A 20858-nucleotide genomic window follows, 5' to 3' on the forward strand; every position below is an offset into this window, starting at 1 on the left:
ATATTTAATGCACTCTCTGAATCTGGAGGATTCATGCTAACTATTTATAAATTTTTCCCCAGTTAAGTAGGACCTTAGCGCTTGAAGCCGCCAATAGATGGCGCCAGTGGTTTATTTAGATTTTATTTAACTTACACTTCGATTTAAGATTCAATCCTGCTGCTGTGCATTCTGCTTCTAGAATTATATCTTTAGACGTGCTGAAAACAAAAATCAGTCCATCCATTCGCCGGAGAAACGTCAGAATGGATTTTTTTTAATTTCAAAAAATTGTTTTCCACGATTCTACGGCGATCGGCTTAATAGACTTTGGTTTTCAGAACGTCAAAAGAAAACTGAAGAATGCACAGTGGCAGGATTGGATCTGAAATCGCAGCGGTGCCTTAAAATCAAAAGTATACGGTGGCGCCATCTACTGGTGGCTTCAAACACTAACGGCTTACGCAACTGGTGAATTTAATAAAATTATGTTTGTAAATTCCACCTTCAAAAGCACAAACATTATTTTAATTAATTTTATTTATTTTTTCTTGCTAGTATTCAACACAATCAGATCAAATAATTAATAAATTACAAACAAAATGTGCAAAATACAGAACAAAACCATCCTTTGCATTGCAATTTCTCTCCGCACTGAGCCGCAATCACAAACTGACGGTAAAATTTGTTCCATTGATCGTTTCAAACCAATCCTCCGATTCAAAATCCGTTACTCGCGCATAATTTAAACAGGAAATGGGTAGTCTCATTACCAATCAATTACCAAATTCTTGGCCAAGTCGGGGGTCTGCGGAGATAGGGCTGCGGGGCTTGCATACAAATGACGCACAATGGGCCTTGTAGCCGTAAAAGGGTTGGCCAGCAGGCAGCACACACGCATTTACTGCCTTGCTTGTGTGTGCGAGTGTGTAATGCGAATGTGTCCATACCTCTGTGGCTCTGGCTTGCTCCGGTCGCTCTCCCGCCCGCCCGCCTCCCCTACAGCATAAATACGAGCTATAGAGTTGTAGCGCCGGCCCCGGGAGGATTGTGAAATGATGTCCCTAGGTTCGTGGATGCGTCTCCGGGGAGATGCATGCGCCAGAAAAGGGTCGAATGTCCTCTACGTCTTGCCACGCCGTATTTCAGCCGGGCGAAACGCGTGCGTCGATAAAAGTTGGTCGCTCCGTCGGCACAATTATTAGCCTCATGAAGCAAATCAGCCGGAAATGCGGTCATTTGTACCTCGGAACTGATTCGCAACATTTGCATGCTCATTCGCTGCAAAGCAATTAGGGTTGCATTTGCTTACCACCCGGTTTTTTCACCTCTGGTTTTTAATCACTTAATTTTTACTAATTTCTTGCGCAAGAAATTAATTTATTCCATTTTTCCCCTGCGAAAATCTAAAATTTTGGGTCGAAGTGGTCAAAATTTCCTCTACTGTGCAGATGTTTTCTTTAAAATTGTCATTTGCTGCCTCAATTTCTCCAAAAATTTATCTCTAAATATTTTTCAAGTCGATAGGTCATAAGCTAATAAACTAAGGTGCAAACATTGCCTGCAAGAAACTCGTACAAATTGAAAAAAACACTGGTTTTTACCACTACACTGCATTTATTTTAATGCGGTTATTTTGCTTTTGCAACCGTGAAAGCAATGCACGGCTGATAAGAGCACAGACCGAATACACTAAATAATCTTGGTAGTTGTTAATGAAAAAACATCACTATGAAGTTAGTAAATGTTAGGAAATTTCGCCTTTTTTATTCTCATCTTATCGTGGTTTACATTAAAAAGGCCAAAGGAGAGCCATGAGTTAGATTTTCGTTATTAAAAAAGGAGGTTGATAGTAAATCTGTCCAAATAATTTCAAGAAGTAAAACCATAAAGGAATTAACACGATAAATTATGAAAAATCTACGTTCATTATTTAAGGGGTCAGTTAGGGGTTGATGAGGGAGGGACGGGTTTAGGATAATTTCAAACATTCAAGGCCATAACTTTGATTCAATTAACGCTGGAAAAATAAATTAATTCTTACACGGAAAGGGTGGATGAGGAATGAAAAGGGGTGGAAGTTACCACCCTGGAACTTTCATGGCTCGTCAGGAAGCATCAAGACGAGTTAAACGGTATGCAATTTTTGCATTTCTGGCCAACAGAAGATGAGATCTCGCGTTCACTTGATAATTTAAATTCTGACCCTAAAACGGGTTTTAACCTTTGACTTGAAATATCTGAAAAATTAAACATATGAGCGTCGCAAAAAAATCAGGATAAATTTATGTTACTATTTGCAGTATGTTTTGCAATATCACTCTAAAATTAGACAAAATGTGCTTATTTAAAATAGAAAATTGGTGTTCTAGACCTTGGAGCTAGAAAAATATTTTCCTCACATTAGTTTTAAGGCATAAAAAATTACTTAAAACTTCAGACAGATTCTTATTAGTTTAGGCGAGTCTGCTGCATATATTTCAAATCTCAGAGAAATTGAATTGGAACCCCACGGCGCTTCCCAAAACCGAGCTGATTTTCATCAGAATCTGACATTGCAGAATCAACTGAATTAATATTTTATGATATACCACCACTTCAGTGAAATTGATAAAAGATGGAACTCTCCCTCCATTGTTTAATGTGCCTTCCATTTATTTAAAAATCTTTTAATTATTTTTATTCCTAAATATTTCTCATGGAAGCTGCATTGAGAACAACTTTGATTACTCTTGATTGCCATTTATTATCATATCAACGTGTTTGTATACTTTCACCGAAACAAATTGGGAACTAAACATTATTAATTTGTTAATTTCCTAAAAAAATATACCAGTGATACGAGCACTATGGCAAACCGGCTTAATCACACAGATATACACACATCTCTCAATCAAAGTGCGCATCACAATGATTGATGGATCTAAATCAAATTGCGCAGCGCTGCGGCGTTAGGGCAAAAACCACACGTGCAGCAAGCTAGACCAGCGTGAATATTGGGGAGGACGCCTGGGGGTGCAAATAAAGTGTCAAAGCATCGGCCAAAAATTGAAATAGCGCAAAATAGTGACGGATAGGAAATCGATGCTGCAGCTAGAGGGCCGTCGGATCTGCGGACACACATTTGCATCGCACACGCCCGCCCGAATACATTCCTGATGAGAACGATACGAGCAGCAACAATAATATACACACACACACACACACACACACACAGAGGTATTGTGAACCCGCCGTGTGCGCGCGCGGGTGACCGAGCCGAGAGAGAACGCGAGAGCGAGAGAGAGAGAGAGTCCATAATATAATAGTACAGCATGTAGACCGATGGGATTATGATTTATATCGAGCACACGCCAGTCCCGCGGGACGCGCAGCGAACATCACATTATGCCGCTGGCTGGTCGGTCACTCGCTCGCTCGCTTCGGCCTATCCATATTGTCTGTCCAGCGGCGTGATGGCTCGCTCGCTCGCCCACCCGCCTCTGCACTGTTGAATATGTGACGCTTTACTAATAGCGCCTCATCACTTAACTCGCGCTGCTGCTTTACTAATTGCACCTATATCTATGTGCCGCGCGCGCTGCAACACTCACACACACACACACACGCTCGCCCGGTCGCCGACGGACGGCCTAACTCGTGTGCTATCTGTCGCTTTGCGGTCGGCCTGCAGCCCCTCGCGCTGAAAAATCACCCGCCGCGTGTGTGTGTTCTCTCTCTCCGCTCCAACACATATAGTCGCGCAGAGCGAGGTGTTGCGAATCTGTGCCGCCGCACCACCCACTGCGAAACCTACTGCCGCACTCTGATTCATCCCCCGTGCGGTTATTGCCATCTGATTTTTCTTTCTGCTATTGATGCTCCATGTCCTGTGCTAAATGAGCGAGTGTATGGATTCCAATTTAAAATATTATTACTTTCAGAGCTAAGGTTGCGATTTGAGACGGGTTTGGATCCAAATTGGATTTTTATTTTTAATCTATTTTTTCTTGTAACCATTTCACACGAGATTTGCTTCTGAAAAAGAGTTTTAAGGTGAATTAAAGGATTTAGCCGTCGTATTTTCCGGTTATATTAGTTGAATATCATTTATACTTAACTCGATTTTTCCCCAAAGCCTGGAAGCTCAACAGGCTGAAAAATCTGTTCTCCTGGTCATGTTTGGCTTAACCGCATGAATCTGAATAAAAAAATGAATAAAAAAATAAAAAATTGAGATTTTTAGCCTAATAATTTTAGCTAATGCATCGCATAAAAACACTAAGAACGGGTAAAATGTAGTTAAATCGCTTTAATTTGGCCTTTATTTTTTTGCAATGGTCAAAATATTAAAAAATGTGCTCTAATAAATACTACGATTTTTAAGTAAAATTAGGTTACAATTAAATTATTTTAAAAGTTAATTTTACAAGTAATGGAATTTAAATTTTTCCCATTAAAACATCGATTTCAGTTGTCAGCATTTTATTGTGCACAGAAAAATATACTAAAATAATTTTCCGAAAAATCTTGAATTACACCATCACGTTTTAGAAGCGATTTAGGACGATTGAAGGGCTTAAAACTGCGGGATACATGCTAATTTGATGTCTATAGCAAGCAGAAAAATTGCCGGTCGTCTCTAATTCCGGACCCTTAACAATAACAAAATATTTTCTTCCGTGAATTAAATTTGTATCTGATCATACAGTCAGTTTTTTCGGTTGGAAATTTAGTTTGAATTAAAATTCAGCACACGTGCAGAGTTTAAAAGTAGAACAAAAGACTTTTGATTGTATATCTATAGCAGTACAAGTGCGAACGAGGGTACCAATTAGCAATGATGTGGTGCGGGTTAAGTGATTTGACGGTGCATGGCAGTGCCTCGCCTCCGAGATGAGGTTCGCAGGTCAACTGATGTTTACTCCGAGTGTTTGATTGGTTTGCAGGAGATGAGGAAGAAGACGACACCGAGCAGGACGTGGTGGTGCACACAGAGGCCGACGACGACTTTCGGCAGGCGAACCCTCCACGCACACCCGGCAGTAGTATGTATCCTGCTCTTGAATTATTTAGCATGCAAACGGAAGCATTCTTTACAGAAATAGTATCGCACATTGTTAAGAAATTAAGACTGACTTAAGATGTAATTTTCATTAATTCCAATATTCTTTTTGGAGCTAAGTAAATAAAAAAATCCAAATTTTAGGCTCTCCCCTGTCTGTTAGGAACTCGCAGCATTAAGTGAACAAATGAAGTTTCTCGGCCATTACCAAATTTCTGCTTGCTCCACCCGGGAAATGCATAATTAAGCGGCCTCTTAGTTAGTTGGCCGTCTTGAAAAGTGGCCGATAGCCAAGTAAACACGCTTGTAATACCATCCAAGCGCGCACTTGCCGGCTAATAGCGGAGATCGCTCGGCCGGGCAGGCAGGCAGGCAGGCAGGCTACTTTCGCCTAGCAAGAAACTACCTGACGCTTTCCCGCTAATACGAAGTGGCTGTGTGTGCATCGGCAATCTCCTTAATGCAAAATCTTTCTAAAAGTTAATATCCTTCTTAGCTCGGTGTTCGCGTTGTTCAAAGAAAAGGAAGGGCCTGCTCCTTGGAGACGTCTTGAGCTAAAACGCGCGCGGACGTTGCTCAGGAAAGCGGCTGCACACACACACACGGATTGCCTGCCCCACGGCTGACGCAAACGGCTTTTACTCGATGGCTAAGTTGGCTAAACCAAAGACGGAGATCACATGAGAGGTGGAAACTCCTCAATGATTTTTTTTATTATTAAAGAGTAATTTTTTTAACAGATGTAAAGATTTCTTTATTATATGAAACATTTGTAAATTATACGAACAATATATAAATGACCTATTGGGAAAGTCCACCAAAAGATGACGCCACTGTTCATTTACAATTTTAAAGCTTCAGATTTTATCATGCTACTGTAAATTTGTGATGAGCAAAAACATTTTTAGCGCATTTTGAATTTTGAGAGTTCATAATAAATCATTTTGAGAGTTTAAGTGTGCGTTGAACTCCTCTCGTCAAGCCCGATCAAATGAAATCCAAATATGAAGTCATCGGTCAAGGTAAAAGGTCACTAAGGCTAATTTTCGAAAATTTCATGGAATTTTTTGGGTTTTTTAAAACAGCAGCATACTTTAAAAATCCGAAACACCCCTCAAAAGGGGTCTCAGGGTGCTTATGAACTTGTGTGGAAATTACAAGGTGGTGCTCAACTTTGTTTCCCAAAAATTCAATTTTTAATTTCAAAAAGCACTAAATTTTCAATTTTTGCAAATGTTGTGAGCGCTAAATCTCGGGTTCTAAGGGTCAAAAATGCAAAAACTGCACACCATTCGACTTGGGTAGACTTCCTCAGTTGAGCTGAATGGTTTTTGGGGTGCTCACTGTTCCCTATCAACCCCTATTTGCCATAATTTCACCCCCCGAATCGAAAAGTGAATATTTTTAACTATTCGCGATTTTTTGTTCTTTTATAACTGGAATTTGGAAATTAACAAAATTTCAAAGGATATTTATAAGAAGCATTAGACGTTTAAACAGCTAAATTTCGGCTTCCGGAATAAGGTATTTTTAATGACGATGTTCTAAAACCAATTTTCTTTGATTTTTTATTCACAACATTTGTTCCACTGGTTTTCTGTTTAATTTTATATTATTGCTGGGTTGCAATTATCAATAATCTTCCTTTCTACCGCTTCACAGTCAGATGCGTTGGCTGTCAAAACGTCTAATTCGTTTCACCCATTAAAATATGTTTTGATTCATCCGGCATTATTAGCCTCTACCAATGTTCAAAACAAGAGTGTCAAATTTTCGAATTTTACTGTAACGAAATGTTTCTATATTGCGCAACGTGATTGTTGACTACCAAAAGTCACAATTTTATAATTATTGCGGCAAATACATAGTTGAACTTCTTGTTCATTTGTGTATGACAAAAATCAGCAGTTCAGAGATCTGCATCAAAACAAAGTTATAAGTGACAGACGGAGCCTTGGTGAAGATTGGACCCTTAATTGACCCTGCGAGGTTAATCAGAAAGGTCAATTGCGAGCGCACCCTGATTGCGTGCTGCAAGTGGACGCGAGTCGTAGCTGAATATTTTACACTCGTGTACACGCACACGAGAGCAAAGTGCGACACTCGGTCTCGCTCGCACGTCGGCTCCTCGGGTGACCAAAGTGTTGGCCCAGAATCATTAGTCAGGGTGGCAGTAGCAGCTTTATCACCTCCGCAGACGCCATTAGTTAGTGCCTGCTCTCCATTATTCGCGCATTTGTATCTCTGCTGTGTGCGCACCGCCTAGGGAAATAGATTTGTCCATCTTTAATGACAACCGGCCGCCCGCAACCAACAACCATATCGTGCTGAATGCGCAGTGTGCAGGCGCAGTATCTCTCAAAATATTGTCTAGGACAATTAAATATTCCAAATTTAATTTCAACTGCAGTTGAAATTTTTTTGTTGAGCGAATATCACGGGTCGCAGGACGGTTTTGGCGGTGTCAGGTTAATCTGACGAAATTCCCACCATCGATCATAGTCTTAATTTAAAGGGTAACCAAAATGTTTCACAATTGCTGGTTTTACGGGAAATTTTTGCAGCGGGGTCCAGATGTGCGATAAAATTGGTTCCCAGTGCGCAGATCCAAGATGGCGTCTGAATGTTAGAAACAAAAAGCTCTCTTTGGATTGTCATACGAGTGTCAGAGTTTGTTTTTACGATCCAAAAGACACAAATTAGTACAAGTAATGCAAATTATGTCACAATATTGACGAAAACTTGGTTCGTTTCGCGCATTTTCACGTGACTGTTTTTTCGCGCCATACTCCACCGGACGCCATATGTGCGCGTCGTATGAATCTGGTACCCGCTGCATTTTTGGAGAATTTTTAGTCTACTTATTTCAGTATGCTGACCTTGCCTAGTGAGAAATATTCCTAGTGTGAACTATTGTATTATTTGTCTCCTTGTGTTGACCAACCCGTATATCAGTAATTTATTTTTTATAACTTATTTTGTGATGTCTACTTTATTATATATTGAAGCTAATTTAAACCACCTGTTATTTATGAATTTACGAATAGCTAAAATGAGTTAAATTCTTGTGATGTATTCCAAATATTTATTGACATGACGGACTGAATTATTTTATGCTATCTCGAGTCAACAATAAATCTGGCATTTCGACAATTTCAGGGATTTATCCTCCATGCATCCCCATAGTGTTGAATAATTCTCTAGGTTGAAGAGTAAATTTACGACTTAACCAACATCTTACACGATATTCGTAGGACTAAAATGTAGATCTATTTGTGTTTTAGTTCAAGGAGACAGCCGAGGCTCTCCCCTACCTCCTGCCATACAAAATTCTCCCCTGCAGCATGAGTGGCAGGCAGCATCAGCCGAGAGAGGGACAGAAGAAGACCCTGGCGAAGATCCGGCTTCACCTCTGATACTGCCAAATGAAGGTAAGCAAAAACAATAAAAATGTTCATTTTGTTACATTTTTGAATGGAAAATAACACTAAAAGCGGCATGTCTGTGACAATGTCTGCACTCTCGCCTGCAAAAGTAACGCCTTTGGGGACATGAAAAATTAAATCTGCCGGCACTCGAGCGCAAATGAAGTTGGGACTTGTACACGAAATTACACAGGGATTAATAGTTGAAATTTTTACCATTCCACGTCGAGGATTGTATTAAAAACCTTGTTAAAAATGCATTCATCCGCCTCTCTCTATCTCTCTTTCTCTCGACCGCCCACAGAATTAAACACAACTCGTTTCAGTTAAGTTAATTTTTCAGCCGGCCTGCTGGAATTTCGGGCAAATCTGTTTTCTTTATTTCCCATGTCGCGGCTTACTCGCTTTCGGTCGGCTTCCCCTGAGTTGCGCGAATTTATATAAACACGCCGGCAGAGTGAGTGAGTGAGTGAGTGAGGCTTGCCCACAAATTTCATTAGAATTTTTGAGTTTTCGACGCCCGCCTAGCGGCCTGGAAGCTCTCGCGTCGGCCAGGGAATAAATATTTACGCACGCTAAGGCCGAAAAAAGCGGCCTTATCGAGTTTACTCGGCCCGATAAGCCAGGCTGATGCTCTCCCGAGACCTAATAGGATATCTCATCTGCTCGCCGCCTCCCAATTTTCCGTGTGTGACCATACTCGCTCTCTCTCTCTCTCCGCTCTCCACTGCGGCCGGAGAGAGGTAAACGTGCGCGTTTCTCCGCAGCATTAACTTTATTTCCACCAGCGTGCAGCTACGCAAATATCTGCCATAATGCCACTAACGGCCGCCTTGTAATTGAGCGGCCGGCCTTTTTCTTCAATTGGACTTTTAAATTTGCGCACCAACGGTGAGAGTGGGATGGCTCAACTTTGGGGAATTCAGCGACTTTCGGTCTCTTTACCTGCGCGAAAGGTCCTCTTCGCTTCTGTGCGTATTTTTTCTACTTTAGTCAAAAAAATTACCTTTTTTCAAGTCTGTGATCAGGTTGAAATTCTATCAATGTAGACGGTTCAGGTGATTGTAAACGGAAACTTGAGAGACGGCATTAGAAGCAACGAGGTTTGCAGAAATCAGCTTGTGAGATTTCGCGACGAGCTGGTCCCAGAAGGTGCAAAGTTGCAGGAGCGTACTCGGAGAAGAACGAGCGCGAAACACCAGCAGGGAGCGGAGAACAACGCGCGGTGTTTCATCTTTTATTTTTATGCCTGCAACTCTCTGGGGCCGTCCGCGGACAAAACAAATTAGAGTAATAACGTATAAGAGAGGAAGAGACAGAGAGAGAGAGGCAGCCGTGCAACTTATTAACTGACGAATTACTAATGTCTATCCACCGAGGAGTTGCAGCAGCAGCACAAATGTGGAGGAAAGGGATTCCCATTTCTGCCGCTGTTTTATTTGCTCAGCGGTCCCTTTTATGAGACTCGCGTGTGGGACATATAAAAATGTAAAATTTTGTATTATTTGCTCGCCGCCTACTCTCGCGGTCCGTTGTCGCCAAAAGCTGATTTCATTAATTAAAATCAAGTTCAAATTCATGGAATAAAGACTAGAAAAATTAAAAAAATAAATTCAAATTCCATCTAGAGATTTATTTTGTAATTTTAAAACAAAAATTAATTCCAAGGGAAGGCATCTACGCATATTTTTGCTGTTGACTAATTTATCTGGTTGCAACAAATTTTTCAATGCATGACCATCAACCAAAGCGCGCCGTTCTGCCAGGGAGAATCTGCGCAATTTATATTCTCGCCGAGCATTGTGTGATTTCGTGTTGTTTGCGTTTGATGGCGAGTGGACTGATTAGCTCTTTCGCAGGCGCGGCAATGTGTTTATCCGGCGCACCGAATTGTAGCCATCATGGCCGAGCCGAAGCCGCGCGCCTGTGTGTTTTTCATGGTGAGCGTCCTGCAGGGAATAAGTGCGCGCGGCATTAATCACTCGTCGCCACTTTAAAAGCAGGCGAGCACCTCGGGCCAGGGCACGCACGGGCGCACGCAGATAAAAATTAACTTACTTATGTACTTGAAGACAAATTTCGTCATTCTCATACCAACTAGCCTGCTTCTGCCGCCTCCCTCGAGGCCTGCGAGGACGGACGAGCTGCTCTCTTTTGTGAACTTGCTAAATTGAGAGCAGATAATACTCTCGCGCGGTGACTCAACAGCAACGCGGTAAAAAGGCGTCTGCCTGATTAGGAAATGCGAACTAGACCCGATTTGACCGAAAATGCAAGTGTAAAAAATTCGAATTTCCCTTATTTGCGTTTTTTTTTTTTTGGAGGTTTTATCCCAAATTGGTTCAAATTCCTGGTAGAACAAAAGTTCAGACACCCTTGAACTCATCTCGTCAAGAAAAACGACTTTTCTTAGGGCCTCAAAGTGGAGGGTCCAATTTAAAGGTATCTAAAATCGAGTTTTTGAAATGGAACTCAAATTTTAAAATGAATAAATCGATTTTTTTTAAATTTTGATATGGTTGTCCTGTAGAGCGCAAAAATATATTAGGTAGGTTAAAATCTGGAGAGGCGTTTTGCCTACATTTTTTACTGTTTGTACTAAAATATAGACTAGAATATTTATTTGTCTTTTTTCGGGTTTTGGAAAAATGTTTACACGCCCAAAACTCAGCTTCTAACTGTCAGATTTTATAAAAAACAACTCACTGCTAGACTATTCTCAACCTCCCCGAGATAGCTGAAGTATTCGAAGGGTGCCAACCCTTCAACCCCTCTTTTTCACCCCAAAAATCGTAAATGTTTTTAATTTTTGGTTGTTTGCGCCTCACTAAGAAACAGAGTTTTATTTTTATCACCACGAAATTGCTTCAGTACATCATGGGACGTGAACGTGAATACAAGTAAAGTGGTATGTAGTTTTTTTTATAAATTTGACTCTTAGAACCTGAGATTAAGTAGACACGCTTTTTTATAATGAACAGCCTCCGAAAGAAAAAGACGTTTTTCACCAAATCTCGACTTAAAAGCATTAGATTTAAAAAAAAACTGCACACCGTTCGACTTTTTGTAACCTTAATATAAGAGAGTTAGCAGTATAGGGGTGTTAACTCCTTCAACCCCTTTTCCACCCCATCAAAATTGGAAAAATACATTTTTAACAGGTTGGAAGCAAATGATGCTACTAATTAAGCATGTAGAGAATTAAAAATGGCTTGAATTCAATCCGACAAATTCACCCTTAGAATGCAGATGCTAAGACCTACCGAAGATAGTTTGTAATTAGAAAATGGTTGTCTTTCAGCATGTTTTTACTCATATTTCTGCATTTTTCCATTGTTAATTTCTTTATGTTAAGAAATTATCACATCCATGTCATTTTTTATCAAAATAAATGTGAGATAATTGCACCGACTACGAAATTTTATGTATTTTCTACGTCTCACTCTTTGCATTTTTTCGTGTTTTTTAAAAAGATCCAAAACTATTTAGAAAATTCGTACCATGACCGGAGCTTCTGAGATTAAAATAATTTGTTTACATAAAAATATGCAACAGTTGCAGGACTCATTAGAAAAACCAATTGCACGAAACGACGTAATCATTAACGTGCGTGGCGTGTCAAACGATTAATCACGTGCCAAAGTAACGATTCATGCGATAATCGAGAGGCGTCAGGTGGCACACGACGGACGGAAGTGGCGCCTTGGCCGAGGACAGGGGTCATAATTGAATGGCTGTTTATTAAATGTATGAACCATATATTTATTGCCTGCAAAACCACTCAGCGTGCAGATAAACACGTGAATCGATTTGCAATATAATTGAGGAGGAGGAGGCGCAGGCTGCGTGCAGGAATCGACATATTATTCGGAGCTGCCGCTGCCGGTGGTGGCAGGCAGGCGGGCGGGTGAGCGGGCTGGCGGGCGGCGAGCAGAGCGTGCCGAGAGAGGGCTGTTCTGCCACACTGCAGCCCGAGAGCCAGGCAGGCAGCATTAGCAAGGGAGGAGGGCTGCGCGATGGTGCCGGTCCTCTGGGAGTCAGTCGCTCCCCAACCCACACCACCAGCCCATTCTGCTCCCGCGAGACTGCCTCCGCATTATTTCTCTTGCTCTCGCAGTATAGCACCTTCCCAGGGGATAAAAGTATACCTAAATTCATGCCGTGCACCAGTGACGTCAGATGAGACATAAATACGCCACTGGCATGCCACTCGGTTTGTTCTCTCTCTCTCTCTACCTGTGCGATTGGCCCACCCCTGCAACCCCCCGACCGCCCGCGACACATGCCTATTTATTCGATATCATTTGTGTACTTGTTTCCACGGCCTGATTGTCCTTTCGCATCGAGATTTTTCAAACAAACCGTTTTAGGGCAGTGTAACACAGATTTCTTTTTTTATTTTTAAATTATCTAGGTTAAAGCTTAAAGTTTTTTTCACCACTGGTGTATACGGGTCAATTTTTTGCGGTAGAAGAGGAAATTATTTTTTTCTAGCAAAAATCCAAAATTCCTCCGCTTGTTTTTAATTTAAAAATGCTATTCTGAGATTTCAGTCTACTCTTAACTTTGTCGAGGTCATGGGCATATTAAGTTACAAATTATTAATAAAATTACGGATAAATATTCCTTCAAGATACTGGTAAAAATTAAAAAAAAGATAAAACAGCAATGCGAAAGGATATTTTTGCGACCCTTAGGGTAAATTATATTTCTAAAACTTTTAATTTCCGAAAAGTAGTTATTAAACTCGAGATTTATGAGTCGCTAAATTAAATAAAGAGCACAAATAGCTAGTGTACTTACAAAATTGCTCCAAAAATTTTAAAATTCGTATACTTGAAAATATGAGAGTTATTTTAGAATTTTATAATTTCCCTGTAAGGTTAGCCGTTTTAGTGTGACTTACCCAATAAAAATTAACGAGAGTTCTGTAAACTTTAATATTTTTACTGCCTTCTGCCCCTTTCTTGACGGCTTATAAGGAGAAATTAAACACTGCACCACTGCTTGCAGTAGGTTCAAGAATGAAAAAGTTCGCTCTGCGGAAGAATAATTTAACCGTGCCTAAAAATCTTTCCTAATAAGCAAAACGCAAGGCTGGTATGGCTCCAGCTATCCATTTTATTTGCACATGGGTGAGACTTCTGCATAATGCAGTCGCTCTCGAGCCATCGTCGCCAGCTGTGGAAAAAGAAACTTATTTTCAGGCAGCGTCTCGACGTCTGAAATTGGCCAGATCTCTCGCCAGAATGACAGGCCGCTGGTCATTTAGCCAGCAAGTCTGCACGCATCAGCCGAGGGTGGCTGGATTTTAAAGAGTGGCAGACACGAGAAAAAAACTTATATTTGCAAGAAAAAGAGAGCGAAAGAAAGGGATGCACGGAGAAGAAATAGCGGAGGCGCTCCGGAGGAGGAAGGCGTTTGCAAATGAGATGACTGTGGAGAGAGCGCGCGCGAGAGAGAGAGAGAGAGACCGAGAGAGAGCGAGAGAGAGAGAGACGTACTGCTGGCTGCATATTTCCCTGGAGGTTCCTGGGGCGCCTCTTTCCACTCAACTCCTCGCGCTCTTTTCTCCCTCACTTACACCCTTGGGAATTCCCTTGGCGTTCTGATTAGTTCGGCTCCCAAAGGTACGCCCCCACTCGCGCGCGCGCTACCTTACTCTGCTGTGTGCGATGTTAATTCCAGCACACGCCAAGCTCTCTCTCTCTCTCTCTTTCAGCTCCATGTAATCATGTTGCCTGCCGCTGGATGGCTAATATAATTCTCCCTGCGCCCCGTAATGAGCTCTATTTATAAATGGAGAACACGGGACGCAAAAATGAATAAAGAAGTTTATTTCTTTGTAATGCTGACTTGAATATCAAATGAGTTGGGCCTCTCTTTTTTTGGCGTATTTTCGGTTTGACTTAAAATGACCTGGCCTTCTTCTCAAACTTTCCTCGCCCCAAAACTTGTATTAGTTGTTTTATCTGATGGGGCATACGCACAAAGATAGAAAAAGAAATAGGAATAAAATTCAGTTCAGTCAGACCTTATATATTCCACTTAGGGTGCATTGCTGAAGAAATTTGAATTTAAATAAAAAAAATCATTAACTCTCTTAATTGGAAATCACGCAACTAGTTATAAGTGTCTTAAGATTATTTTTGCCAATTTTGTCACCACCAAATCTCGGGCTCTGACGGTTAGAATTGCAAAAACTGCACACCGTTCGACTCGTCGCGACCTCCCCTAGATAGCCGTGAGGTTTTGAGTTTGATCTCCCTCATCCCCTTCCACCCTGTACATTATATAATAGCGAGAAAAATCGCGTTGCTTTTTGCACTTTCAGCAAACTGGTCACAGCTCTCTTTAATTTGAAAATCTACCCCAAAATACTCTTCATAGACAGTGAAAAAAGGTTAAAAATAAACATCTAAATTGCAGAACGGGAAATATCATTTTTAAAAATCAATTTTTACTATGTTGGAGTAGAAAAAACGCAAATAGGGGTTGGTGACTGATTAGATCACCCCTAAAATCCACCGTCTATCTAGAGAACGTTGAGACGAGTCGAACGGTGTGCAGTTTTTGTGATTCTAAGCGTTCAAACTTGAAATTTAGTGTTTACAATATTGGCAAAAATTGAAAGATTTAATTTTTAGTAAAATTGTGGTTGATTAGTCGGTTTAATAAATCATCTTTATCTTACTAATCGATCAATAATTTTTTTAATGAAAATGCCAATAAATCCCAATAATTAATTATTGACTTAACGCACAGGCTCTAAAATTTTCCTAAGAAATATTATTTGTTCCACAACAAATTGCAATATACGCACATTTAACTCTAAAATTTTTTCAAACCGACTAAATTACACCATCAAACTGTCTAACAATAAAAGCCCTATTAATAAGTAAATTAAAATTACGCGTTTCCCGCACTTTGATTGCACAAAAATAGCTACTAGGCAAGCCGGCGTGCATTGTTGCGCCGCCGGTTGCATAAGCTCTCTCTCTCTCTCCTCTTCTCTACTTCGCCGATTAAATTTTTGCTTTCGCGTCCGCATAGAGACCACTCTCGGAGGATCAAATCTTGAAACGGGCGCAGCACTCTTTAATTTGGGAATTCATCAAACGCGCCGCCGTTCCCGCGGGCGCGCGAGCACGGCCCGATCTGCGTGTGCTGAGCCCTTTCATCTCAGCGCGTCTTCATTCAGCCGCGCGCGCCACAATAAAGCACTCGCTCTCTCGCTCTCTCTCTCTCTCTCTCTCTCTCTCTCTCTCTCTCTCGCCCGCTCCCCTGGCGACCTAGATGAAAATATCACGCCAGCTTTTCCTCGGCCACTCTCCTCAAGAGTTAACTAATTCCATCAATAGGAAAGGTAGGTAGGTGAGTGCGAAACACACGCGGCCGGCGTTTTTGGAAAAACACAAGCAAGCAAGCAAGCAGCCGGCCGCCGCCCTCCCCTGCGGTTTGCACTTTTTGTTTCAACTTTTTATTACGTGTGATGCCGTGTCCACTGAGGAATGCCGCCGAATACATACTTTAGCACCGGCAGTGAAGCAGCGCATGCCACAATTTCCGAGGCGGGCTTAAAGCCTTTCCACACCTATTTGAAACTTTACTCTGCTGGTACATAGTGCTGATACTATGTCCAATCAAAGCGGACCAGTTGTGCAAACTAGCCAAAAATAAAATAAATATTGCAATGCATGTTAATTTTTTTTAAAGAGTCGTATGCACGATTAAAAGGACAAAAATGCCTGGAGGTCAAACAAATACTCAAAGATATTTACAACAGAAATCAGTCATCACTTGTAGATAGCATTATTAAAATATTTTTCATTTTTACGGGATGATTTTGGTAAACTTTGAGACCCCAGTGGTGCAATTTTTAAAATAAGGGGCTCTTTGGATTCCTCTCACCGAGCCAAATCGAACTGACACCAAATTTCATGTCCTAGGTCAAGACCAGGTTAATTATGATTGATAATTAAAATTTTGTAATTTTAAAGTTGTGCTTAAAAGTTGTCCCATTGCATGTGCAAACTTCTGTGAAAATTTCAGAGTCGTTTGCTTTTCCATTTTCGTAAAATCCCGCTTCAAAACTTGAAAAACACGAATTTTTCGACTTTTTCCTGTTTTCCTTAATTTGCCAACTCCAAATCTCGGGTTCTAACCATCAGAATTGCAAAAACTACCCATCGTTAGACTCGCATCGACCTCACTTGACTAGCTGAAGGGTGTAGGGGATGCTTACCTTCTATCCCTAGATTTCAACCCTCTTAAAAAACAAGACAAACGCTAGATTTTTTATTCTCTTACAATTAATTGAGATACGAACTATTTTATTTTAAAATGTATTAGTAATAAAGGGTGAGTTTTCGGCAATTTTAAATATTTTCAAACCTCATGCAGGGATGCTTAGCAGTAAATATTTGCTATTATAATAGTAGCAGAAGAGTATGTATTTGCAAATTTCGAAAAAGTTGAAAAGTTCGTTATTTCTTTAGCTTTTAAGTGGAATTTATTGAAAACTAAAAATAACGCCTCCGAAATTTTTACACAAGGTCACTCATGCATTTGGACAACTTCAAAGCACACTTTTAAAATTCAAAAATTCTGAGATTATTTTCATAAGAAATCAAAATTAATAGTTGTGACTTTTGACCTTGATCTAGGGCATCAAATGTGGTGTCAGTTCAATCGGAATTGGAGAGAAAAATCTAAATCGCACACTTTTATTGAAATATCACAACGGGAAAATGAGACACTCCGTGTTAAAAGTCCCTGAATTGTCCCATAAAATTAATATTTTGTAGAAAATCTGCTAGTAAAGGCTCCATGCTAATTTTGTCTTTCTACCCATGACATTACGTCAATCAATTAAATGTCAAAACCAACGATAACGTACGCCTATCAATTTGTTTAGAGATGTTAATTAATAAATTCTAGTTAATTTCAATCACCTCTTTAACCACGGATGTTAAAACCCTTAAATTTGATGTGATCAGAGTGAAGCAAGAATTTGGATTAGACGCCGGTGCGGATCTATCTAATTCCAAAGTTGGCGCGTGTTTTCTCCAGCAGAGGAGAATGTAAAATTTATGGGTGCCTGCCTGAGGCGGCGACTGCGTCCCTGAAGTCATTAGCAGTTAGGTCCCAGCAGCTAGTGTGTCATAGCTCATGCACTTGGAAGGTGGATGAGGTGAAAGACGACGAGCTGGGCCCCGGCTCTTGGCTGCCTCCCTCAAGACTAGCAGCCGGCAGCATCCGCCGAGAGAAAGAAGACTCGTCCCCCGTCCCCCGCCCCCCGCCTGCCGCCCCCTGCCCGCTCTTCGCCCGATGTCGTCTTTCTGCAAAAATTTCTCCGCGCGCGTTCTGACTCGGCGTCCCTGGGGAGCTCGAGCAAGTTGGCACAAAATTAATGTCTCGAGGTGAAACATTTTCTATATCGCTTGCAAAATTTATACACACGCCGACTTCTCGCTCACAGCGGCGCGCGTGCGGCCGGGAAGGGTAATAAAACTTGAAATAATTATCATGCATAAAGGATAATTTCAGGCAGGCAGCGCGACGTTTTTCTTACAGCAAGGAAACGGGCGTTATCTTCGTGTAAAACATTAAATTTGTTTCTTGAAAGAAAAAAATAAATTAAATCCCTTGCATGGGAGTGTTTGCCCATGTGAAGGTTGACAGTTTGGAGCTTTTGAAATTGAATTATTTAGACTGGAAATTGTTTCAGACGCAGAAGAGTTCTACCGGCGGCGCGTAGGCGTCACGTCAGGTGGCGCCGCTCTTGACGACCTGGACCACAACAGTCTCGACTCGGGTGAGTTTTCCACCCTTTCCTGTTGGCCGGAATATTGGCTTAAAAATAGTAGCCGTGCCGGGCGTAATGGCCAAGTTAGGCCCGGCCGGCATTAATTTTAAATGGGCTTTGTTAAGTTGACTGTCCGGCCGGGGGTGGGCAGGGGGTGGTGCCAAAAATTAACACTCGGACATCGCTTTTCACTTTATCCAATTTAGTATGGAGAGTCGGATGTGTCAGGGGAGGGTGACGAGAGAATAAAGGTATTTCTCGCCGAGAATAATTAAGACAGAGGCTGCTCCTGTGACGCAGTGGGCGAGCGGAACGAACGCAGTCGCTCCTTGAGAGACAGCACGAGCAGCAGAAGGGTCAAACATGAAATATTCACTGCATGGCTTGCTTACTTGTCTCTCATGGCCATAATAATTCAGTCCAAACCCCCGCGGGAAGGCGACCAAGGCGTTGGGGACCTCCTGACGAGCGTAATTGAAATTTATCACTCCCGACTGCTGACTGACTGTTTTGTGCGAGTGTCCTCCGCTAAAAGTGAAAATCACTCGGCCCGTCAACTCTATCTCTCTCCTGTGCAAAGGCCAGCCCGTCCGCTTCTTTCGCAGCCAATCTTTTCTGTCTTTCACCCTTGCAGTCCTCGTGGAGCCGCCCGCCGAGCGGTGCGTGTTATGTTAAGAGATCCCACTGAACGACGTTGACTTCTTGTTTATTCATTCGTTTCAAGTTTCAAACGCTCAGAGTTGGTTGCATGGAATGAAAAGAAATAAATAAATCGGTGCAATGTAAATAAATACTAATTACACGCTCGTAAAATATGGAATTAATACATGAAAGTAATTTTCATAATATACACATTTGGGGGCTTCAAATAACGTGATACTATGTATTGTTTTTAATTTAAAAAAGGCATTTACAGTTGATAGAAACTTTTGAACAGAAACGTTTATCTGAACGAATCAGGGAAGGAGTGTCTTTTCTTTAAAATTAGGAAATCACCAGTTCTTATTCGTCATTGCACTCATTGCTGGTGAGTTAGATTAATTGTGATAGATATTTTTTACATATTGATTTCCAAAAATTTGTTTCAAATAGGTGTTTTAATTTTAAGATCACTTCTGCAAAATCCTGGAAAATGCTTGTTGCCAATGCATAAACTCGTCCCGTAGGATTCAGTTAAAGCCTAAATTGACCAAAGAAGCACTGTAAATTTTTTGAGAAAATTGGTTGGAAAGTTAGCGTGCTTTTCAAACGGTAAGGACTTTCTCCTTACCTGAAATCCAATTTAATTTCAAAAGCAAGAGTTTCCCCAATAAGCGGCACGCACCTTTGGACAGATCTCAACGAGAGGAATCGGAATATGCCAAGAAAATATGTTCAAGCACTGTAAATTTAGGAGAAAATTGGCAAAATTTGAATTTTCACTGTAGCAATGTCCTTTTTTAATATTGAAAATTTATCAATCAATTGTTTATGGCATCCAACAAATCAAATAATTTTCAATTGTTGCCCTGTATCATTCCACTTTAATCTAGTTCATTGTTAACTTAACATTTTTTTAAGATTTCAATTACTCGTAATTGATATTTCCTGATCATTTCCTTCCTAAAATTTAAAGGTAATTAGCGTAATTAGAAAAAAAAACTATTAAAATTTGATCCTCCATGAAGTGCCTCATTTAAAGAGTTAACCAAAATAAAAAAACTCCTATTAAAACTTACAACTATACGAACGGGAATGCGAATTTTTGCTATTTGTTGCTTTTGACTAAATTTGGACGCTTTAAAAGAAAACATCGTCAAAATTTTAATTTATTTATTTATGCCTGCGGTGGTCACCTTGTTTTTAAAAGAAAATTTCTGTTTCCGTCGTTGTTTACGTCAACGTCCTTTATTTAAAAAAGGAACATAAAATAAAACGACCAGACAAACATTTTGATTTTTTTTTCTATCGATCACATCAAGCAAATAAATTAGAATCTTGTGTAGGGCGTGATTTCTCCTGCCTGAAGTATTAACACCGATCTTGCAGGATATCGTTCCGCGGCTGATTAATTAATGCCAGCTCTCAAAGTCGGTGGGAAGAAAGCGCTCAAGATTTGTTGGGTCGTTCCCCGAGGTTTGCCGAACAAAAAGTTGAGTGCGCGCGGCAGCTTAAAAGCGGTCAACGCAACCCTTGCCGCCGCTGACGAGATGGATTGTCGGCTGCTCGGATGCATTTTTTTCGCTGCTCAAGACGCCGCCGCGATTTATAATTCATAGAGGCGAAGACGCTCGCGCTCAAACTACAATTTATAAGCCTGCACTGGCGCTAGCTCACTCGCTCTCGGCTCTCCATTATGTATTATTATTAGCTCAAGTATTAAGAACCGCGAAGAGGCTGCGTTGCTTTTGATACAGAGCGAGAGAGCGAGTACGGGGTGCATCAGTGTAATCAGCTCGAGCTTGTCTTTATGAATTTATCATAACGCAAGCAGCTCTCTCGCTCGGCTCAACGTCGTCTCCCGCTCCTTGTAAACGCTGATGGACCAAACTTTCGAGCCCGCCCGCCCACCCGCCCGTGTATTGTGTATTATGTATATATATAGTTGCTGCGTTTCTCGCCA

General features: G+C 41.1%; 1 protein-coding gene across 2 annotated transcripts in view; it reads left to right on the forward strand.

Annotated features, from left to right (window-relative positions):
• Positions 1-20858, forward strand: part of L (Lobe) — a 103314-nt gene that overhangs the window by 2279 nt on the left and 80177 nt on the right. The window contains exons 2-4 of one of the 2 annotated variants that reach the window (XM_065487609.1): positions 4908-5006; positions 8308-8454; positions 18179-18265. In XM_065487609.1, coding sequence (XP_065343681.1) covers positions 4908-5006; positions 8308-8454; positions 18179-18265 — 333 coding nt within the window. The remainder of the gene's footprint in view (positions 1-4907; positions 5007-8307; positions 8455-18178; positions 18266-20858) is intronic. The other variant, XM_065487610.1, reaches the window with a different exon arrangement.

The sequence above is a fragment of the Cloeon dipterum genome, chromosome 4, assembly GCF_949628265.1.
Source record: "Cloeon dipterum chromosome 4, ieCloDipt1.1, whole genome shotgun sequence".
NCBI lineage: Eukaryota > Metazoa > Arthropoda > Insecta > Ephemeroptera > Baetidae > Cloeon > Cloeon dipterum.